Source organism: Leuresthes tenuis, unplaced genomic scaffold (genome assembly GCF_036924035.1).
Source record: "Leuresthes tenuis unplaced genomic scaffold, fLeuTen1.0.hap1 SCAF_21, whole genome shotgun sequence".
In the NCBI taxonomy this organism is placed as follows: domain Eukaryota; kingdom Metazoa; phylum Chordata; class Actinopteri; order Atheriniformes; family Atherinopsidae; genus Leuresthes; species Leuresthes tenuis.
Genome location: NW_027325375.1, coordinates 27,126,124 through 27,151,047, shown reverse-complemented (window position 1 = coordinate 27,151,047; position 24,924 = coordinate 27,126,124). Strand labels below are relative to the sequence as shown.

Below are 24,924 nucleotides of genomic sequence, written 5' to 3'. Positions count from 1 at the left end.
ACATGGACAGAGCGTTTACCTGGCCCTGTGCTCTGTGGGTACGCCAAGTAGCCGCCTCTTCCACGGGCCCCCCTACCTGAGCCACGCGCTGCTGCTACCGCCGCTGCCGCCACCGGTCCATATGCTGTCGCTGGAAAGCCTGCAGGCACATACACACATACACACACACATCACTTCCTGCACATGGATGAGCACGTCCCAAAGCTACAGGAGAATGTTGATACCGGCGCTGAGCTGCAGGATAAAACTATAGCTTTCAGAGCCAGGGGCTCATGTCAGGGCGACATCTATCAGCAGACACCTACAGAGCTCACTGTGACATTCAAAACCCTCGTGTATGTGTTAAACATGACAAGTTTTAATGGATCACCAACTCTGGTGGCATTCTTGCACTACTCAATGATGGGATAAAAATATATAGACGACTATCAACAATTTACATAGAATACACTTATAAATTTATTTCTTTTCGCATGGAAAATCTTTTGGTGAATTTCTCGGAAAAGCCGCAAATTTGTGCTCTATCGTATAAAACTGAGCAAACTGACTTGAGGCCCTGCTTACGCTGGTAAAAGTGTTTGCCTCTGGGGTTGTTTATGTCGCGAACGTTGGATAAAAGATTATAGCCACTTCTGAGCTGCACAGACATGGGCATAATAGCCCTACCTCTGGGGACTATCCCTGCATTTTGTTCCGAGTGCTCCCAATTACTGCGAGCTTCAGTGGAATCAGAATAATCCACTGTAATGCATTCCACACTTTTTGTTGGGCTATTCAGGTGGAAGATATCGAGCATAAGAAAAACATTTCCCACAATCAGATCGAGGCATCTGTTGGATGATTTGTCACTCAGGAGAGATTTTCGTCTGCGAGATTATGTGAAGACTGAAGAAGTCTCTCGTGTTTGTCTCTTCTCATGTAAACATTTATAGCACTCCAACATAAAGATTACCGAGGCTTGAAGCTTTAAAGCATGTTGACATATACGCACATAAATCTGTTTAAATTGTCAGTTTATGATACACTAATGAAATCGAAGGCCTTAATTTCATGGAAATATAAATCCACTTTTTAAGGGTCTGATAATTCCAACAAATATCAGCTCAATAATCAGGCTGTAATTAAGCCAAAGCAGTATCTGTGAATTGTAATTACATTGTTGGCCTTAATGAACACAGCAGTTAGAGGTGGCTGAGAGAGGCTGGTCCATGCCCAGGGCTTGCGCTCTTCTCTCAGCACAGGAATGGCATGTCATTAGTAGTGGTGATGAGATTCCTCACTCAGGGCTCAACACCGTCTATGCCTAATCAGCCTCCAAAAATTATCTCCACAGGAAATACTTTGCTCACTAGCAAAAAAAAAATAAAAAAAGAATAAAATAAAATTTCAAATTCCCCCAACTGGATATTTTTCGAGATATTTTTCAGCCTCATGCGTTTGCATAGATGTTTCTTCGATGCCTTGGCCATATTCTGGAGACTGTGGTTCAGACATAACAAAATGGCACACACACCTCAGAGGATTATTTTTTGAATGCTGTGGAGGTGAGAGGAACACCAGCGGGTGACCTATTTTCCGAGCCAGCCTTGTTCTGCTATCGCACAAAGAATAGAGGCTCACACAGAAGACCGATGAGACGTAAGGGAGGGGGGCTGGGGTCAGAGGGCAGGGTCAGATGAGCCGCAGTTAAAGAGAAAAACACATAGCTTTTCATCAGCCAGCTGAGAAGGAGGTAATTCACAACTCTGTCGACACAATATGACCATGAATGTGCGTGTTGGGTGTGAGGTGCCATCATGCTGCGACTGGCAGGCAGGTGAAGAGGAGAAAGAAATGCCACTTTCCCCCATAACTATCTAACAGCTCAGGAGAGGATATGAGACTAGGGCAGCATGGTGACAGGCGAAAAAGAACACACTAAGTCAACAAAAAGGCAACTAAAATCAACAACATTTGTTGTACTGCACCTGAATCCACACCAGTGAAAGATATCAACAGCTGAAGCGATATTCTATGCCTCTTTTCACAGAAAAACAAATCAATTCTGTTACTATGTTAATGTTTGCCATGCACCCTTGCATTTCCAGTACCGTGTCCCCAAGGTTGCTTATTCGACCAGTGTTTGATGCAGCTCTTTTTAAAAAATGTTTTTTTATAAATGCTGAATCTATCTTCCCCTCGCTGCCATTGTCATGACACCCCCAATAGACCTACTGGCTTGGAAGTTAGTTGCGGGCAAAGTTGTGGTGAGAGATTAACTTTGCAGGATTAGGTGGGTTAATTAATAGATGGCTGCTGCTCATTGTTTTGTGCTCACGCTGTAAGAAGCCACCCAAGAGAAGCGCTGCAGCATTAAATCAATTTCATGGCCCTTTTATTACTGAGGAGATAAAGCCAATATTTAGCTTTCAATTCTTCACAATTATTGGGCCCCTGCTTTGCCATGAGTGGCTGCGCTTGGCTGGGGACAAGGACACATCTGTTTATGAGCTATGGAGGCCTGGGGGCCTTGGTGTCCGGACTCCGGGGAACTGTCCTCAGCTTTCCCAGTTCAAGCCTGTAGCACAGAAATTCAGCCTTCACCAGGAGTGTACACAGAAAGGAAGAAAGATTAGGCACTGAGGAAAGATGAGGACTTTCAAAAAAAAAAAAAAGAGATTATTTATATTCTGCTCACTTCTTAACTTCAGCTGACTTCTTAAAGTTTTTTTTTTTGTATACTTCCTCAGCTTACGATAACCTTTCAGCAACCTGACAAACAGAATGGCATGTCAAGTAACATTAAACTCCTTCGTGACAGCATATAGCACCTGCCTGTAAAAGCAGTATTTTTCTTAGGTGCGCACTGGCTCTTTCTCTACCTGCACCGAAGTCTCTGTGAACTTGACTGTACTGAAAGGTGGAAGAGACACACAGAAGGACCAGTGTCAGTAGTGATCAAACAGCACAATGCAATTTTTATGCCAAGGTTTCCTGGGATTTTTGCTTGTGCCAGACAAGGCCAATTGCCTTGTTTTTCTCCATTATAAAGCTGTCAAAGCGCTTTAAGAGCAAAATGATATTTAGTGAAGAAGAGAAAACGAGGTTGTGCGCTGACAAGATTAATTCTGGCCCTTATCGTAGCGACTGATGTGCTTTCTAATATTATCATGTTTCCAAGCTCACTCTGATGCTCTATTGCATGCTTTTGACAACAAAATGACCAAATGGCAGTTGTCCCATACATATTCTCGATTATTTTGTTAACATCTGCAAATAAGCCCTTAAAACTCCACAAATGATTCTACCGCTGACTTTTCCTTGCATTGAGACATTTCTAAAAACAGCCTGCAGATCTTTTCTGGCATACTGCCTTTTTAGCCACAGACTTGCCCTCTGATTCTATTACTCAGAAAACGTCAAGTTGAAAAGTTGTTGCATTATGCATCAATAAGGTCCTATTTATGTCCTACTAGTCTGACAACAGTTTGACTGATGTTAATGTAATCTGTACTGTTCTTTGGCCCCAAACTGCCAGCAGCAGCTCCCCTGTCATTGACAAAGGAGCACCATCAGTCACAGAGCACTCCCCTCATTTCTGCTATAAGAAGACTGTCAACTGTCTAATGCACAGGCGGAGCCCAGGGACAGTAGATATGTCTATGGAGGCCATATAGATCGAATATGTTCAAATAGGAATATTTAAACAGAAAATAAATGGGGCCTTGAGCAGAACAAAAATATATTCCTAAATGGAAATTACCACTGATGTACATCAGGTCTAAAATGATTATATGGACACTTAAAAAGGGTTTTATAACTTTGGACCATTTTTAAAAACAAGATTTAAGCTTGACATTATAAGTATGACAATATATATCTATATATAGATATATATTAAAAATATAAAGAAAAAAACGCAATTTTCATAGACAGTCCAAAATCCTCAACATATTTTGTACTGGAGTGCTGTAAACCAGGGCTGAATTGCTGGCAAGCAGAATTCTCAAGAAAAGCTGCTTAACGCAGCAGCTTGGTTTTGGAAACGAGGCTGGTGAACAAGTCTTTCAGCCTGCAGCTACAGTCACTTTCAGGGGCAAAGACAGAAGGAGTGAGACGGATGAACGGCAAGGAGAAGTGATGAGTGAGACAGATGAATGGAGAAGAAGAGCGGAGTCGGAAAAAAAAGATGAGAAAGGATAAGTGAGGAAGTGAGAAATAGTGGCCAGGACGTCGGCGTCCAAATCATTTCCCCAGGAGTAAAAGAATAATGTGATTCAGAGCAGAAAAATGTGTGTCAAGAAGGGCATTTTTATCATATATTTCCTTACATTTAAGGGAAAATAACAATAATACTCCATAACTAGTTTTACTTACAGTTTTAAATAAAAAGTAGATCAGCAGCAATATATATATTTTAATTTTATTCAAAATTTTTAACTATTTGTTGAATATTTATGTCTAAAATATAAAAAACTGAGTGGTTCAGTAGCTGGGTAAATTAAATAAAATCGATTAGTTTAAATTGCCACTATGAATAATTATTTAAGGTATTATTTAGAATTTTTGCATGTAAAATCTAAAATGTAGCCTGGGTTTACATATATTACAGATATAACAGATTTGGACACTTAACATAGGTCCAACAGACTAAACAATCTCCATAATGTATTTAATTTGTTTTATTTGTTGGGTCCTGATCATTCAATGCTGTAATTATTTTTGTTCACGCTGTTTTCCATCTAGAATGATGTAATTTCCAAGTTAAGACAGATTTGTTTCCTTTAAAAATCCTATTTGCCATTTGAATTATGTGAGTGCTGCTGAATTATTTATATAGGTTTTATTACACACTACAACTGTTACTTACATACAGCAACACCAAATATATCAAAGCACTAACAGCAGGAACTGCTCCCCCTCTTCAAATATTTCATCTCATGCTTTTGAAACTCACAAGGTTAGAAAAGGTTTGAGTAAATTCTGTGTCTGACTGTAGGCACCGTGTGATGCTAAACAGGACAAGCAAAGGAAAATACATGTGTTGATAAGTCAAAGCGAAAGGCGGGGAAGCTCACTGCTGTCTCCTCACAGAATGGGGGAGGTAACCTGTCAAGAGATGGAAAACTGACTCCACTTCACATTTAGCTCCATCAATAACCTTTGATAAGATATAGAGAACCACATGGAGACAAATGAAACAAAACAAAAGAAAGAAAATATTTATCAAAGTTACAAAAGAGACAGCCTGCTAGCAAGACATCTTTTCATCTTCAGACTGACAAGTGTCCTATTGTTGTCATCCTTCAGCGCTACTTTGTTGTTGTTGAAAGCATCTCTGGGTTGTTGTTATCAAAGGCATAAATCACAGAGCTGGGGAGAGCCAGGTGGCTTTCATATGAACTGCTGCACACATGTTCATGTCTCACCTCTCCTCTGATCAGCGGAGACCTGCAGTACACACAGAGGTTTCCTCTCACATAAAATACGGAGGCCGGTGTTTGGAAATGAGCCAAAGAGAGAAAGAGCATTTACATGCGCACCCAAAATTCAATTATAACCACACTAATGCAATACGCATATTATTGCAACTCTCATCTAAACACCTTAACCAAGTTATCTTACTCACATTAAGATCCCTAATCAGAATAAGCATAACTTGATTAACAGAGCTGGGTTGCTTGTCAATCATTCAAATTAATCTTTCTGCGTGGTTCTCTCGCATCTTGCAGACTTTGGATTCTGTCCACAAGCCACAAAGGTCGTAGGGAGAAGACGATACCAACAAATACTGTACATCTGACACAACAAAGAGCAGAGGTGATGGCAAAGTGGAAACAAATAAATACGTAAAAGAGCACTCGGATGAAGATGCTCCATGAAGTCATCTATACAAACAGTTCATTTCTTTGCTGTATGAGCTTGTATTGCTCTAAGTAAATCAAAACTGACTACTTCTAAAGTCCCCCATATAGCAAAGGAGCTTCATATCAAAACAGTACAAATGCAGCTGCTCTGAGAAGCACTACAGTCCAATTTTGAGGCTAATGTGTATACAAGTACAGTTAAAAAAATAATAATTCTCAGTGCCCATTATAGCTTTTTACATCTATCATCAAACCAAATCAGTTTTTATAACAACAGTGTGGCCACATGAGCTCATCAGATGGCCTGAACATCATCCAGTCTGGTTTGAATGAATACAAGTGGCAGTTGAAAGCTTTTGCTTCGAACATCAGGTGTATTGGACATTTATAATCATCAATTTACTGTTTATCATTTAAACGATTATATGTGACCTTAATGTTGTGTGCTTCAATGTGAATGTGTGTTTGATTCTGCATGCCTCTGTGCTTAAGCCAAGGCTCTTTTTTCCCTTCTAAACCAGTGGCAACGGTTTCTGTTTGCAATTAAACTATTCGGCCCTCTGATGCCTTGAGAGGCCACAAGGTCTTGATAGACCTCATGGCTTCTGATTGTGGAGAGAAAAAGTCAATCAGAGGGGTGGGGTTAGCTCAGAGCACAGCAAAGCCCGGCTTTATGGTGGCGATTGTTCTAATGTCTGACACCTTTGAACAAAACAGTGAGGCCTGGAAGGGGATATATTTGGTAAAGCCCCTTTACATGTTCAAACTGTTTATTTTATCATTTAATATAATTCTTCACATCATATCATCTTAGCCACTGAAAGCAGAAACCTATAAATGCAATGGAATACGAAGCCAACTAAAATAATTCTCCTCCAGTGAGTGTTCTAAAGCTACAAGATGGTAAACAGATAATGTAGGTCCTGACGGGTAATTGTACCCCTCTGTACAAGAAGGTTAAAGGTGAGGTGCAGACCAGCCTTGCTGGATCTATGAGGTATTAAGTGATTTGCGTAAGGACACTTCAGTAAGGTGGATTCTTGTTGACAAGGGGGCTCGAGCCAAAGCCCTTCAGCTGAAGAGCAGTCACCAACCTCACTACAGTGTCCGTCAAATCTGGTTTGATGGATCGCAGGCTGCCTTATCAATATCTGCAAATGCGTATTTGCATGCCTTTAGCACTTATGAATAAATTATAAATTAGAAGTAATAAAAAGGTGTGCACTTTGTGTGATGTGGTGTTGTGAGCTCAGTGAGGAAAAGCTTGGTGTCTTTTACATCAGTTCTCAGTGGCAAGAGCACCGTTTCTTTGTAGCTGTAGTGTGTGGCAGCAAAGCATCAAAGAGGACAAACTAGGCTCTTTATTGAAGTGCAGCCGCACTTTCGACCTCTTCTTTGTACTCCTTCCCATGCACTTCAGTATAAAGGAAACTGCTCCTACGCTGGAAAGCCGATATAAACACATTCTGCTTCCACACAGACCTCAATATCAAACTCAGCCACTCGTACAAATGCAGTAGTTAAAGAGAGAGGAACCAAGAGTGAGACAATAAGGTGCCGAAAAAAGAGGAAATCTGCCAAAAACAGATAAGGAATAAACATCTGAATCCAATAGGTTGGGAAATTGTGACCACGATTTGAGGATCGTGGATCCTGGATCTTCTCCTTCACAACCTTAATACCAAAGTAGTTTATGACTGTGACTTAAATAGAGAGAGACAGACCGGGAGGACACAAATGTCTGACCTTGCAGTGGTGCTTATGTAATGGTCTGCTTCAGTGCATTTAACTGCAGTGCTGCCTTCCAACCTGGGATCAGGGAAAGTAACATGTCTCTGCAGTCCAATCTCCTCTGACATCAGTTCTGACACACGAAGAGTATGAAACGGTCCTCTAAGCTCCGAGTGAATCACTTGTTATGGCCCTGCTTGTGTGGTCCCCATAGAGCCAATCATACTAATTAAACTAGACTACTTAAGCCTCCTCTCATTAGAGTCCAAGTAAACAGCCTTAATTTTTTATGCATTTTAATGTGTACCTTCGAGTTCTGAGGGTGGTAGTGGATGGAACAGAGGAATGAAAGAAGGAACAGATGAAAGACAGGGTGTGATTTCAGTTTTTAAATGAAAGTAGATGCATTAAGTGTCATTTTACCATTCAAGCTAAATGTGTTTTAGTAGATTTGCAGTGATCGAAATACTTCCCAAAAACATTAGTCTAACTTACTTTGCAGGGGGAGTTCAAGTAACACTAAAAAAGTATGAACAAATGTTGTCTATTAGTGTAAATAATACTGAGCCTAGTTACAAACAGAGGGAGCTTTGTAGCAATCAACCATGAGCATGATTCTAAACTAAGTGCCTACAGATTTCATTCTATTTTAACCAGCTCCATGCACTATAGTTACACAATCTAGCACTGCTCCAGATACCAGGGGCAAGTAGGGTAAAATGTGGCATGACCCAAAAATAGCACTGCAACACTGGCTTGCACTTGATCACTGGAGCTGTAAACAATGTTTCCACATAGAGAGGGGGATGGAGAGGGCTATCATAAGTGATGATTATGCACATATGTGTATGTATGCATACGTAGGTCTACTAGGAAGAGAGTGGAGCTGAGTAACTGGAGAGCTTTTAGCACAATAAGCAGGGGGGATGATGGAAGGATAGAGGAAAAGGAGGCGGCAACCGAGTGGAGTCCTAGCATGTAACCAACTTACTGGGCTTGGAGCTCTAAAACAGTGGGTGGCATCAAAACAACAGGCATCAGACACAGAGCGTGGTCTCACAGATGCGCATATTGTCCTCTTGCACTCTGTCTGTACTGCTTCTCAGTTCTGCTGCTGGTCTCCAGCAGTGTCCAAAGGTGGCAGTCATGTACGAGGCAGGATGGCTCAAGTTTCATTTCAAGACCAGCAGCTCAGCAGCTGAGACATAATGAGCTTTAGCGTAGCCACTCTGCCTCTTACAGCAGCTCATCTTCCCCGCCACAGGAACCCAGACTCTAGGTCTCCATGGCCACAGTCTGCCTACCTCAGTGTGTGAGGATGTGTCTGCTGTCCTACAGTGAGTTAAAATCTAGGTAAATGAGGTGAACTTTCTCTTCCACCTCACCATTGCCTGTGTAAGAGAGCAGTAGATGGCTTTGCAGAGACAGGTCCAATACATTAGAGGAGACACACATGGATGTGCGTGCATGTGGCCTGTAATCTTTCTGTACGTAAGCATGCGATTTGATCAGTCCGCATCAGTACACTCTTCAACTACACAGAAAAAACACAACCACAATCCGAATAAGTTTTAAACAAAACCAATAGTGCTCCTGCAAAGTGCTAAAGGACATTCTGATGAAATGCTGCTGCACACGTTGAACCCATCTGATAATGTCTACCTCTCACAGCAAAGCACAAGTACATACAACAGAGAGTGGTTAATGGAGAACAAAGCTGATCTAGGAGCAGTGCGGATTAATGACTGCACACACAGAAGTAGACAGGGCATGACATACTGTGCTGTTCACTGACGTCACAGCAGAACACTCACTGCTGTCACTGGGAATGGAGTCATGGCCTGGGGAGTCTGTATGTGTGTGGTGTGTGCGTTGCATATGTGTGTGTGCGGTCAGCATTGCGATGGAGACAGTGAGTCAGAGAAGTAGACAGGAGAGCAGAGAGTGGTCCCTGGTAGTACCTCTATCCTCTTTGCCTTTTACATGGAGCCTTGAGGAGCCTTTGATTTGGTCAGTTTTATGTCTCTGTATGTCTGAGTGTCCTAATGCATGAGGGCAAGATGCGATGTGCATGGTAGTTTAAGTGTGTGAGATCACGATGCTCATCGTCAGGCCCTATTTTAAGGCCTGCGACTCATGGAGTGGCCCGGCCTCCGCAGACCCATTGGGCTAATGATCAGCCTTGGCAATTAAAGACAATCTGTGAGTCAGTGTGGCATCAGGAGGGCCATCTGCTTCCAGCCCTGTAGCACTCACTCTGGCCTGTGGGACCACTTGCTGGGGTCACAGCTCACCCAGCGTGCAGAGAAATGGTCACGAGATCTGGGGAACAATCTGCTGTGCAACTTGAGATCAATAGAAACCTGCTCTACTGATAGAGTGCAGTGTGTGCCAACGTCTCCGGAGTGCCATAAAGACACCAATTTTGGGATCTATCTTATGGAGGACAATGTTGCACGCACCCATGACTCAGGTAAGCTCCACATCAGCCTCAGGCCAGCGATTCTTTCCACCTGCTCCGCTACTGTAGCCAAGATGTGTACTGAATGGAAAGCACAAGATGTCTGATCACTTTAAGGGGTTTAGATCTACTAATAATGACTATGTCCCAACCCACGTCATCATCCACACCCAAAGTAATAAGTTATAGCTAACAAGAAGGGAATTTTATATTGGACAGAAAGTTTACAAAACATCTCTCACATTTTAAATGACAGGTTAACTCGGTTCAACATTGACACGATGGCTACTATATTTTCAAATCAGGTTTGATGGACCTGACTTTCTCTCTTAGGATGTCTTCTGGCAAGAGATTTAAAATATATTCTACAACAAATTGAAATCCAGGGATGAGACAAAAAAATGGAGCAAAAAGCAACCTAAATCCAATAAGACCTCATTGATTTTCAGGAGACACAAGATGCAACCCTATCACCAAAAAGCCATCTTACCTCTTCACTGCCAGGCTTCTCCACGCACTTCAAAGGTTCACACTTTACACTAGTATATCATCCATCTCAGTATCTTTCTATCTCCTAGCAGCAGAGAGTTACTAAGCTCCAGGAGGCTAGCTGATATTTCAGGCCAATGCCCGAGTGTGACCTCTGGTGCATTTATTATATGCTTGGTTGGATCTGCTCCAGTTTATAGGGGCATTCACCCCTCAGAGGTAGCCACTATTATCTCAATTGCACAGGTCAGCGTTTCTCCTTGCATGTATGCCTCCTGTTGAGAGGGCAGCTGCCACTTGTGCCTTTGTTTGCTTCTCCTACAAGGAAAGTAAGGCCAACAGGTCAGCAGCTTTCTTATCACTGTTATTTACAGCTGTAAAGAGCACATTTCTTCCTCTACGGGTTGACATGGATCATATTTTTATTAGATTTTTTCCTCAGAAAACTTTATTTTAGTCGTTTCTCTGAATATACTTTTGAATCAAACAAAAATATCAATACCTTAAGCAAAAGGAGGTTAAAAGAGCTTAAAAAAGACAAACATCTGGTCGCTAAACAGTTTTCCATGGTCAGTCTCTTAGCCAGCTAGGGCACCTGCAACTGTTTTATATTGAGTAGCAACAGGCTCAGTGGACTCTAGAAGCACCCACTGGGCTGACTTCTGATTATTTTCACACTGAAAGAGAAATCTTACCATTCACCCTGTTTCAAGGCTTTTGAAATAATGTTTTCTATCCGTTGGGTAAGATGGAGTGCGCTGTTGTGTCTCAGGCATGGTTGGCTGGTGTCGATGGAGATACTGAATGCATAGGGATGAAGGCCACTGCGGTGCAATTTCACTCAGAATTCCCAGAGCATGAGGTCTGACATAGAAATATGGCAACAAGCGGAGGGAAACAGATGGAAAACCAATCCACTAACTACAATACTTATTAGTCTTAAGACACTCCTCATTTCTTTAAATTTGACCTCCAAGCGAGAGCTTCTTGCAATTATCTAAAGTGGTCTTGACCAATAGTTCTCCAGGCTCTCTGAAGGTCTTTCAAAGTCTTTCTTTGGACATTATCTGCTTTTCCACTCATTTTCAGTCCAGTCCTTGTTTTTTCTTAGTTAAGCCACCTAAAACTGACATTAATATGTATCCAACTCATGAGATGAAGCCACGCATAACTGATAATTTAGCAAAGAACCAAATTCAAACTGTATATTTTGTCACTAACTGGACTGTAAATCAGTGGGATGAATCCTCCCCAGAGCCCGGACCTCAACATTTTTGAAGCAGTGTGGGATCATGTTGACAGAATGGAACAAAAGGCAGCCGACATCCAAAGATGAGCTATCAACTGAACAAGTCTGTATAACTACTTGTGAAGGGTATTTCAAGAAATTACAAGAAAGCTTGTCTAAGAGGGTTTAGGCTGCATTGTTGCCTCTTAACCCCTGTTTCAATAAACTGTGGCACCTATTTCCTGTTTTCCTGCATATATATAAATAAATTAGGGGTGTCTAAAGATACTTGCACTGTGCTGTACAACACAGCAACAACAATATAAACAGTATACTGTGTTGTGAGGATGATAAACAATAGGCAATATTTTCTTGGATATTTTAGAGATTCGGTGTTAAGGTAACTGGTAACCCAGAATTACCCACCGCTCTGTCCACATTACACTCTTGCTGCTCTTACCCTTGCCCTCTCTCCTCCCTAATTGTCTGCGCCTCTGTTCTTTTACTTCTTAAGAGGCTGACTCACTGGACCTGAATAGCTGTTTGTCTGTCAAGACATCTGAAGTAGGTGGATGACTTAGTGTTTTGTCTTTCACTCACTCAATCTGTGCTTCTGCCCTGATGGGACCCCACTAACATCTTCATCCCTGGTTTTTCAGAGTAGCTTAATGACCTCCTAGTAGCAGCCCTAATGGAGCCATAATGGTCATTTATGCCAGGGGAGGCTCCGAGGGCACGGCTGTGGAGGCTGCGAGTCGCACAGGAAGACGGGAGAGTGGAGAGAAGCTCCCGGTAAAGTCTCTCCACCTCCGCCTTTTCTCTCCAAACACAGAATCTCAGTCTTTTTATGAATACCATATTTCTGCGTGTGCACATTCAATTGTGCTCTCATGTACGAGGAATAAAAGGAACTGATACAGGACTGGTTAACAATGGAAAGTACAATATGAATGTATGAGGGGTGTATCCCTGCTTTTCATGTTCACTTCTACAGCTTATTCACTTGCATAATGCACATATACACACTACATTTTCTTTTCTAATTACTTTTTCCTCAGACAGGCTTCTTATTCATGCATACAGCAAATTCACAATAGAGTGTGCTTCCATTCTTAAACCTCTTCATATTTCTTCTGCTTTATTTTGTGCCATTGCTGGCAGAAAAGACAGTGTACATAAACTACAGTGCATATGCTTAACTTGCACTTATTGCTAAACCATTTTCCGTCTGGCATTTGCATTTTTATTACGCACAGTGCACACAAGATCTTTCACTGTAGCCTGTCTTAGTTTAAGGTAATCTAAGACGAGCAAACAACTGTTAAATGTACTGTAAAGTTGTGATTAAACTGTATATTACTATGAATGTGACTTCAAATCCCTTCATCAAGTGGAGTATTCCAAAATAGACACCTGGTTGAAATGCAGCACATCTTAGGGGTTGTTCCCCAGGGCACTACAAGCTGAATAATACAATAATGCATTTATCAGCGAGGCAATGCTAATTAGACTGTTGCATAAAAATGAGAATAATGTACAGTAATGTCCCTTATGCCTTGTCGGCTCCTGCTTTGCCCGTTTCTAACTATACGCACAGCTGTGATTTGTGCTCCAAAATTGGGAAAAAATGGCATCCTACTGTTATAATATAATTATTACCATACTGTAAGTTTGCTCTCCACAGGTAATCATGATGTATTTTGTAATCTCCACCGAGATTAAATAAAAAGTCAGACGCCACAACAGAAATACGAGAGGAAATATTGGGAGTAAAATGAGGGCTGGTTTGTTCTTACAGTCTTTAAACAGGATGCATACATCCAATACCTCTATTGTTCAACAGGAGGCAAGTCAACTTTAAACCAAACTTCAGAATCTCATGCTTTTCAAGCCATGCAAAATTCTTCACTGTCCGTCTGGTTTTAACTGCATAACATCTGGGGAATAGTGCACTCTTTAATCTCTGATAGAATGGAAGAGAATGCCTTTTGTACCTCATTTTAATTTTGTAGTCAAATACATGTTAGCACTGAGGTCTGATGACTTAAGTCAAGCTCAGTATGGCTGCAGTATTCTTGAACCTATACTTTGATTCCTGCCCCTGCTGCTAAACAAGGACGAGCAGAACTGTGTTTAACATTTTTTCCACAGAGAAGACAATGTTATAGTTTTTTTTTAGAATAATGTGGCAACTGTGCTGAGTAACTCACTCAGCACAGTTGACTAGTTGACTACAGTTAAAAGCTTGAAATGGCCATTTAACTGGACCGCTGTCCTTTGTCAGTATACATGCACAAGTTATTAAGTGTGTCTGACGCCACAAAGCTGTGGACTGTGTGAGTAAATGGTAAAGACACTTTCTTTGCCGGATCTAATTGTCGCACATGTAAGTGTAGCATGCACAGATGTTGTCTTTAAATGACTTAAGTGGTGATTTTTCTCAGAAGATGCTTCAGTTATGAAATCAGGATTTTACAAGAGCACAGCAGGAAAGTATGCAAAACGGTAGAACTATAAAGTTATTGGAACCCCGATCGCATTATCTGGGTGTCTCAGTCTGGTTCTGAGAAGCTAGATTTAGGTCAGAACAATATATTTCAGTTTTGGCTCTATTACCACAATAATGAGATGCTACATATTAACAACATCATTTGTCTGAGAAAATGTTCTGTCAGTTTTATGTCGTTTTACAGGAACAACCGTTGGGATGCACAATAATTGTAAAGCTTGGGGTTTACAGTGTAGACTGCACAAAAAAGATTGATGTAGCCAATAGGTTTTAATCAAAGAGAATCAAAGGAGGAAGGGTTATACCACAAATGGCCTCTAGGAGCTGACTCCAATAGATTCCCATTCAAAAAGCCTCAGCTTTGCTCATTAAATAGTAAAACAACACATTTCACTATCCTCAGTTAAAATCACTCCTCCTGGTCACTTTTCTGGCAGCCATTTGAAAATGATTCTTTTATCATGCAGCTATTAAGCTTTAATGGATATTTTAATTTCAAATCACCTGAAATCATCTTGCTCCAAAATACACCAGGATGGCAAAAGGTCACATCACTGTTTGCCTCTTCTATAGAGAGCACGGTTCAGTGACAGCTGGGTGTGGATTTAAAGGCTAAAAACTGAGTCAAGGTAGGTGACTGGCATGTGCGATTGAAGTGATGCTAATTACTACATTTAGATATTTACCATTCTGACAACTCAAAGGCTGATAGTGTAACGGTGCTATTTGAAATGTTGTTGCTGAATCTCTTATGGCATAGCCTAATGGTTGTAATGGTGCAGCATCTGTACAGGAGTTGGCTAAAATAAAGTACAAACCACACATTGATTCTGAGATCCAAAAGGCTGGAGGTGAATGAAACCTGTGAGTGTTTATGAATGCGTCTGTTGGGCTTTTGACTTGTTCTTGTGTGAGAACTTAAAGAGTTTTTAATCTTGATCGTCATCTTGAACAGTGGTGACGTTTACATTCACATAACAACACAAGACTCACATGTCATAGCGTCTTATTCATGTGCATACATTACTCTTCCTTCATCCTGCATATGACACTAACAACACCAACAGCTGTCATTAAAGTCCAGAGGGAGCATAAACACTAGCTGAGAGTTTTGTCATGACGGGATCAATCCGTCTTTCACCCGAACAACCAACAAACAAGTCAGCGCCAAGCAGTGGAAATGGGTTTATAAGTAATTCATCCACAATTTAGAAAAACACAAAAATGCTTGTTCTTGGGATGCTCCTTCGCTGCACCTCTTTACCATTTGTAATTCAGAGGTAATTGCAAATATTGCTGTTTTCTTGATTGTCACTACACTTGCAGCAGACGGTGACGTCTCTGGAATTAAGTTTAAATCAAAGTGAAGTTCAGGCATTATGCTTGAATTATGCAGGCACAAGGTCACACTGTGTAATTTGCAACGGCGCATATAAAATAGAGCTTAGAAAAAGAAAACAGTGCCCAAAAATCAAAGAAGGCATCTTAATCAATTCACACTTTGAAAGCTAAGAAGTGGGACAAACAGATGCTTAGAATATGAAAGTCACGGTATGCAATAGAAAAACTGTAGATTATATCATTTCTTATTTCAAAACTAATTTGAATAATCTAGTAGTAGTAGTAGCCGTAGTTCACTGTATCATTAATATGCAAAAGCCTTGAAGTGTATTAAACTGCCATAATGTCTGTTATAGAGTCCTTCTGCACACACTTATGGCCAACAAAGACAGACATAAACAGATTGCATGTGGCAGACATCAAATACATTTTCTGATCAATGCTGAACAAACTGGCAGATTCATTTGCTGTTTATGAGCTGTTTTCTCCAACAGACTGTACTGAACGCAGCTTTATACCCAGAGAACGTGTACATTTCTTTGTTTTAGGCTCTGTTTTGTACACATGAACTCTCTTTCAGCTGCAGAGGTGTCAGCTTTGATTTCTCTTTCTTTGTATAGGTTTTATTGAGTTTTTGTACTTAATTCAGTGTTTCATCACTGATCAATGTTTTATCACTCTTTTATCTTGACAATTGAACAATTGCCTAACCACTTTTTTTTCTGTTAACAGTGGGCCCCTGAGGTTTACTGGGTGTAAAAAAGCTTTGAAAGGCAGCACACAATTTATGCCTCTTGGATCTCGCCTGCTTGGTCCCAGCTCCATTTATTTATAGGAGTGTTTCAGCGGGGCTGTGTACAGTGAGAGAAAGCTTTTGATCTTAAATTGAGGATGCTTTTCACATCTTCCCAAGGAAAGACACTAGTCAATATTTGGCCTGAAGTTATTCAATTTAGACAAGGAGTTTGATTCATACATTAAAATTTCCAATTACCTGTCAGGAGTTGAGCGAGCCCTGAGGAGGCTGTTTTAATCATTCAGCTTTATCAAACTCTTTAAATTGACTTTAACATGGACAGAATCATACATTCAGCCTCAGGGAAGGTGATATCCCTTAATTAGTTGTAAACAGCCAACATTTTAAAAATCCATGTTTAACTAGAGTCACTTATACTGAATAAATATTCATCTCTCCTTGTCCTTATCCATCCCTTGTCTCTCGTTTAGTTGATTTAATTCATAAATGTTCGGATGTTTTTATGGATTACTGCATGAAGGGCTGATAAATACATGTGGCCAAATATTAAATCTCATTTAAGATGTATCCAGTACACAAAGATCGCTAACGTGATCTACATTTCAGTTTGTTATGCAAACACAGCCAAATTATACTACTAAATCACAGTATTTTTAAAAGGAAAGATCATGCTTTTTTAACTCTTGTGTGAGTCTGCATTGACAAGTATTGTGGGTGGTATTTCTCCTCTTCTGTCACATAATGTTGAGGTCAAGTATAAAACTAGCATATGCCTGATCTGCAGGTGGTCACAGCTGGAACCCCTGTCTTACCATTTCTGAATCTATTCCACAAAGATATTACAGAGATCTCAGCTTCTGTCAGATATTTTCCATTTCGTCTTATCAGTGGAAGGAATGATGTCTGGCATGGCAAACAAAGTAAGAGTAAGGTGCCTAAATAAAGCATGAAATTGACAGGATGCCTGTCTAAGTGAAGAACCACGGAGCCACATGCAGCACGTAGGTACAGCTGCTCACCTCCAGACTGCACGCCTCCTATTTGGACTTTCATCAAAGTGCCCAGCACTCTGAGTCAACACTTTTAACGCAGAAAATGACTTTATTTTCCATTATAAGAACCACATTTAAAAATCTGCCTACACAAAGAGCTGCTTATTTTTCCGCCTCTCCACAGATGAATTTGCATACATTGGGCCACTGAAGACGAAGAACTTCCACCATTTCAGACATTTGGTCATGGTAGTGTTGGAGGAGAGGATGAAAAAGAGTGAGCAATTTACTTCACTATATGTCAGCTTTCAAACCCTCGTTGAGAAATCCCAACACGTAGCATACTTATAAGCAGGCAGATTATTCGGTGACTGACGTGTATATAGATTAACATTTGTGCATGTGGACTGAAGTGTGTGCGTGCTTCTACATGTGTGTCTGATTGTGATGCTTGAAAGTACAAAGCAAAAATCAACACATATTGTAAGAAAGTCTTTAACTCACCAGGGAACTGGTAGCTGTAGCTGGGTGCGAATCCAGTGTATCCGCGGCCGTACGTTGCCACAATATTAGGGTAACCTTGGATAAAGAGAAAAGATTAAAAGTGGTTGACAAGAGATCTAGAAGTAATGGATATTCTATAGAAGATACCAATACAGCTGAAATAAACACATAGATATTGTGATTTTGTTCCTTCTAAATCTACTTATAAGAGGAAATTATCTTGACGGGGTAGCCTTCAAAGTCTTAATAAACTATTCTCAATTTGCCAGACAAGCTCTCATGTTACTCATCAGCTATGAAACTACAGCATCCACGTTAAATACAATCCTAAAAAACAAAGAGTATCACATTTGTTGAAAAACTGCAATAAGCAAGTGGAGATTTATTTGTACTTTTCTAACCCAATAAAGAAGTAACAAGTATTTACAGCTCCTAATGGCGATTGTTACGTGAGAACCATTCCCCGTGTGCAGAGCTTAACAACAAGTGCCGTCCTAAATCAATGGTCAGCTTTCACAATTGCATTAACCTCTAATCTTGATGGTGCTGCTGTTGTTGCTTCTCCTAAACGACTTTGTTTCAGGATTGCTGTCAGAGATCTCAGTGATTAATTCAGTCAGTAAAATGTTTTTATAACTTAGAAGAATAATGGCCACAGCTATAAAAACTAAAGCCCACATTGTAATAATCACTCTTTCAAGAGAGGAAGATATGATTTAAAATCCGACAAATCGATCAACTTGTCTCACTTCTACACATTCATGGAAGCTCAGCAGAGGCCTCAGAGAGGTAAATCAACAGCATTTTGGAGTTTTCATACCCAGAGTCTCATCTTCATGTATATTTTTGCTTTATTCTTTATGGCTGTGCGCTGAAAGCTGGAGTCAGATTTGAAACACGGTTGGAAACCAAAGCAAAAATATTGCAGCTCTTGAATTCTAAGTGTCGAGCTCAATTTCACTCTTTTGCTAACTTGTAGTTCTCAGGCATTTTTATTGTGCCGTGTGTTAACATTAATGAAAGGCTCCTAGAAGTGACTCCTTCTATTTCTGTTCTGTGCATCTTCCCCATTACAGAATGGGTCATGTTAAAATATGGCTAGATGCTGTTTGTAAGAGATCACAGCACCTGGAGCATGCCGTTTAGTTATTTACTGGGTCGCTACTTTAAACAAGACATTACTTGCAATTCAGATGAAATTAAAACATAATATTTTTCTGCAGCAGTTATCTAAAGTGTACAGGAAATGTGAAGTATGTGCACTGAAACACCAAATGAGGGCACCAACTATGTCACCGACGTCACTGATGCAAGCATTACATGATTTATTTAAGAGTCGTATTTCCTGAATAAAAGATGCTAATTAAAGAAAGTTTTTTATTTTGACATTTCGGTCATCCCACATACACAGTAGCTGGGGAAGCGCAATAATCTAAACACTGATAATTAGAAAGCGAGGATTAGGTTTCGACAATTAAGATGCAAGTAAGAGTAAGAAACGTCCTGACAGTGTCATCTGTAAACCAAAGTCAAGGTTTTAGTTTAAAATTCCCTGAGAGGATGAAGAGCTTCAGTGAGGCCAAAAGAGGATCCATAGTCATTAGAAAAACTTAAGAGTAGCAGATGTATTGTTCATCTGCTGTCATGATTCTTATTACTAACACAGACCCACCAGTTAATTAGCTGGACAGTTTTCAGACAAAAGCAGCTGTGGGCAACATATTGAGAAATGGGGTGTTAGGGGGTGGGCAGCTAGGAAGTGGAGTACAGACAGAACATAACAACTGAGAGCAGCTCATGGGTGAGTTATTGAACCTGAGTGTAAGTCCATGAGAATTGGAGCATCATCAAAGTTAATACAAACATAATTAACCCTCTAATTATAGTACATGTTTGAGTCTTTATCTGTTTTCCTCAAGCTATTATCACTTTTAACCATAAGTCTGCAGTAAATTACAGACTAAGATGAAGTCCTCTAGGCGAGGAATGAATCACAGCAGCCAGCCTCGGTAACTCTGTCCTCACTGTGCGCAGGCTTCACCTCGGAAACTGATCTTTGAAACCTTGTTTAGGCTTATCTGTTTTCATTTCTCATTAGCCGAGTACCAGCCTGATAGAGTGGGTGCAGTCATATTACCATCTAAATAGCTTCATATTCATTTTTGCAGAGCAAATGTACACAGTGCCAGCTCAAACCCTTTCGACAAAAGTGTTGGGATTTAATCACATTTTAAATATGTTGGGAATGGTGTAATGTGGTCCATCACATCATCTTTTAACCTTATCAGAACGGAGTTTGAGTGAAGAGGGTTTTCAGTTGCTGTGTCCACAATATCTACACTAAAGGTATCAATTTAAGCACTAAAACATAGGAAAATCTGTCTCAAACAATGTGACTGTCTTAGTCATCCGATTTAAAGTTCTTGTCCTAGAACTCTTTCCTAACTTGATCTAATGTCAACCTTTCGAGCAGAAACAGAAATTGCACGTGTTTGTGTTCAGTAAAGCCTTTAGTTGTTCCTAAAAAAAAACTGAGGACATTTTCAACTTGAGGAAGATGGTGTGTTTCATTTACCATCACCGTAGCAACAGATTAACACGGGGGGGCAAAACAAAGACTGCTTGGGTGAAAGGGTGGGGGCGGGGTTAAGATAAATATGCTGCTCTGGTTTCTGTGTCATGTTTTGAATAATACAGACACACATCTGGACCACACATCTGGACAAACACGTATGCACAACAACAATTAGATCACATGTAAAAAAAAAAAAAAAAAAACACATTCAGACATGCATCAAGACACACACAGACCCCCATTCACTGTAAACCTAACCACAACCTAAGTTTCGACCCTCCAAAAACATGTGGGGGCCACCATTTCAACACGTTGGAAAGCACGAGTTTAGGGGATTCCTCATTTCTGACCTGATGAATATTGTACAACAAGTACATGCACACAAGTAAAATCACACACACACACACCACAAACAGGCTTATCCCAACATATAAATGCACCAACCCTTTCACCTCTTTAAGTATTGGATAGTGTTCATTCACACATTTAATTTCTCACTCCTTTAAATTCCAAACTAAATCTCTATTTTGAACTCTTTAGTTTCCCTTTTTGCCATTAAATGATAATTCTTCCATTCTTTCACTGCTTTTTAAACATTTTTTACTGTAATTCCACACATTCAAAGTGATTTAGTCGGGTTTCAACATTTTATTCTCCCTCACACACTTCACTACGTCTTCAAATCTCACCAACTATTACTCTTTTTGGTACAATCAGCATGTTCTTAAAAATGCCAAATGCTTTATTTAGCTCTTTAACCGATGAGTAAAAATTTTAACATTTCCAGCAAGTTCAGCCAAGATCACTCAGATGATATAATCTAACAAAAAGCATTCACACTGTTTTATCACAGAAAAAACTGTCTCTACTATGACAAATATTCTCTTGTCTGAACTGCAGCTAGACAAGTTCAGTATGGAGCTTTTTGTTTATGCAGTCTGTCCAGAGATGACATAAACGTATGCACTTATATGCATGTATTTGCAACATGAAGGTGTCGAAATATATTTTGCATGCATGCGTATTCTTGAGCGTGCATGTCTGCTATGTGCATGTCTGGGTGTGATCATGTGTGTCGATACTCTGTTCTGTATGCTTCACAGCCTGTGCCAGCTGGAATCAGAAAGGTTGACCTTGGTCATAAATATCTAATCAGTGTTTGCTGTCCATGAAAAAGTTCAATTTATTCCTGACCCAATGGGAAAATGCCTCAGCCAGACCCTTTCTCGCAGACAAAACGAAATTCAGCTCTGAGAGGCGATGAGGGGAACCTTAACCTGGTACGGTGAAGTAGGACAGAGGCTACGGCAGAAAAAATAACAGTTCTCATCATCTGCTGATGAGAAGTCATCACTAGGAAGCTACAGATGGATAGCTCTCACAAAACCCTTCATTGTTTGTTTGGTCTGAAAAGAACTGTGATATGATACAATGAAAAGCTATCACAGGCAGCAAAGTATTGGATATTATGTGTTTGATACTGTCTTAGTGTCAAACAGAATAAATGCCAGACTGAAATTGTTGGCTTAGGTACCGCAGCTCCTCATTCTTCCTTATTTCAGCATTTTATGAGATGGAAAAAACATTTTCTTTCAGTCTGATGCGCTGCTTTACAACAGGTTTCACATGCAGAGTTTGCAGCCAGTTGTGCAGACTATCAAAGGAGAAAGCAGCACAAAGAAGTGACTGTGCTTTGAAATACATGAATGCGAGTTGATCTTTTATCTAATAGAATTCATAGTATGACCAAACTGACAGAAATGTGACAGTAGGAGGAAAGATGAAAAAAGAAAAAGCAGGATATAACTTGTTGTTCTCCTACCATGTTACTAAATAAAGCCTCCTATTGTGTCTGGCCTTGTAGCAGCCTCTTAGTGCTCTTATTTGCCTTATTAATATGCATGCTAATGTACCTATTTTATGGCTCAACAGTTTTGATTCACTTTGAAATCAATTATCCATCTGGTACACCCATACCTCGCCCAGGCTCAAATGTGTATTAATTTCAGCAAACATACATCGGCACAACACAATAAAGATAAATGCCTCGATTAGAGGCAGTAAACAAAGGAGCTAGGGGTGGCTTTAATGAGATTTGGCACAAAAGGAGCTTACACTTTCTTAAATAATGAGCCTAGGGTCCCTTTTTCCAAATGCAAATTATATAAAGGAATGTTTCGCTGTCCTTGTTCCAATTTCATTTAGATAAGAGTGTCTCCAAACAAGTTGGCTGTTAATATTCTCACATGAGCACATCACTGCCTTCCTGCCTGCCATCTCCCAATGGAGGGGAAGAGTGCTCTCCTCTTCGAAGACACATTAGTCTGTAATAAGTTCTGAAAAGTTCACTGTGCTTGTTAAATACTTCTAACAGATGAGATGGAACTGAGAACGACTAAGGGTTGACAGACGCACTTGGACAAACTTATAAACACTTTTACCACCAGCAACTGTATAATCAGTCTGACAGAAAGGTCAAGCTGCAATAACCCTGACAGTTGAAGCAACTTTATGCAGAAAAATTAATAGATGAATATATGTGGAGACAGACTATGTATAAATACATATAGTGTAAATAAGTAGTTTAACACTCTTTTGATTTCTTTCCTGAAAATAGTTTGGCAGCTCTGTAAATGGGTCATTTTAAAGACGATGCTAAACTAGGCTTAATATTAACAGTGAGCATTTTAAATATGACATTATTTAGTGGGGATAAAAATGCAAAGTGGTATCTCTGTGTACAACCCTCTCAAAAAGGAGGGGGAGAAGATACTTGCAGGGAAAAATGTGCCTTACAATCTGATGGGTTTTTTGTTTGCAGCAGAAAAAAATCTCAAGTGATGGCTTATCCATTTGGTTTTGCCATACAATCAAATTATATGCGTATGGAATGTGGATGACAAGTAGATAGCAAGATAGATAGATACTCAAATAGATAGAGGGTGAGTAGGGGGGCAGGGAGGAAGAGAGTGCAATAGTGTTAAATAAAAAGGGACACAGGCATGGGCTCAATGGTAATGAAGAGGGGTGGGCCAGCAGCTGAGGTCCCTGTAGATGAGATCTCTCTCTGACATGTGTGTCCCCTTCATTACCCATTAAGGGGGGCACAGTGATGAATCCTTAATATGACATTACACCAATTTTCCTCTTCATTTAGCCTGCTAATGTGCTGGTCTGCTCCTATATGCCCAGGGGCTGCCTGTACCAGACTCGACCAGAAATAGACCACAGTGGCCACTGGTGGCACACCTTGAAGCAGCCTAATTAGGGGCAGCGCCCACCTAATGGGGCTTTCTAGACGAGGGTTCGCATAGCTTGTTTGTTCGCGGTTAGAATTTGATGACTGAATGGTGTTAGTGTCTGACACTTTATGCAAATTTCAATTTCAGGTTAAAAAAGTGTGCCTTTAAATATTACATGTTTATTCACTGTTGCTTGATAGATATCTTTCAGCAATACTTAAACGCCTAACAAACAATACTTAAAAGATTTACTTTAAACAGATCAGTAGGGGTGAGCATGTGTGTCGTTATTTTTGGTGTGTCACTCACTCAACATGCCCATCCCCAGCATGAAGGCATCCATGGTGTAGGGCAGACCCCTGGCTCGCCCTCGTGTACCTGGTGGGAACATCACCTCCTTGGGCTGGGCCTTCTTACATTCTACCTATGTAGACGGACAAACAAACACGCACAATATGCACATGTACACACACAAACACACATAGGACAAACCATTAGACCATGTAGGTACACAACCAGACACATCTGACAGGGCTGTTGTCAGCTCTTAAAGGTGGTTTTCTACCCGATTCGCACACAGCTAGATGTTTTCCATAGAGAAAAAAAAAGGAAACAAGACTGAGTCAATTTGCACCTTGCATTTTAGAGGAAAGTCTCGAAGGGAAACTTACAATGATGCTCCTCCTGTATTAAAACAAAGGTTATTTCTCTAGTGAGCATGTGCCCAGAGCCTCAGAGAAATACAAGCTAAATACTTTCCAAAGTTTTCGAGACATCCAGGTGGGAGAAGCTCTGTTCTGGCAGTGTGTCGTCTCTTTTTCTTGTCGTTTTTTCGTCTTTTTGATACAAAAACACAGCATAATTGCTAAAGCAGTGATAGTGTCTGACAAATCAACTAATTTCCGTTAATTCAGGTTTCGCAAAGCAGTTTAAATCTTCGGCTGAAAACGAGTGTCATTCAAATGGAAATAAAGTTCTATTCTTTTGTTTGTGTATTGTTGCTGGACTGAAGTCCCCCGTGTCCCACAGTCCAATTCCACATGCACTCATCTCTTTCCTGCATTTATTTCTCTCACTCTAGTTCTCACACATACAGGTTTGTTCATTTCCAATCTTGCAAGACTGACATCCCCTCCACCTACATAACACATATCAAATGAGGGATGTGACAGGGGCAGATGAGGGAAAGGAGGAAGATAAGTCTTTCTTACCACATTTCTATCCTATCTCTTGGAATTACAGAAAAGCA

At 40.4% G+C, this 24,924-nt stretch overlaps 1 protein-coding gene across 10 annotated transcripts in view; it reads right to left on the bottom strand.

The window, feature by feature from the left end:
• The window catches only part of LOC140280413 (RNA-binding protein Musashi homolog 2), a 226,969-nt gene that overhangs the window by 24,186 nt on the left and 177,859 nt on the right, over positions 1 to 24,924 (bottom strand). For 6 of the 10 annotated variants that reach the window (XM_072375747.1, XM_072375749.1, XM_072375744.1 and 3 more), the window contains 3 exons: positions 23,985 to 24,099; positions 17,859 to 17,933; positions 20 to 139 (listed from right to left, as the gene is read on the bottom strand). In XM_072375747.1, the coding sequence (XP_072231848.1) occupies positions 20 to 139; positions 17,859 to 17,933; positions 23,985 to 24,099 (310 nt within the window). The remainder of the gene's footprint in view (positions 1 to 19; positions 140 to 17,858; positions 17,934 to 23,984; positions 24,100 to 24,924) is intronic. The other 4 variants (XM_072375746.1, XM_072375751.1, XM_072375748.1 and 1 more) reach the window with 2 other exon arrangements.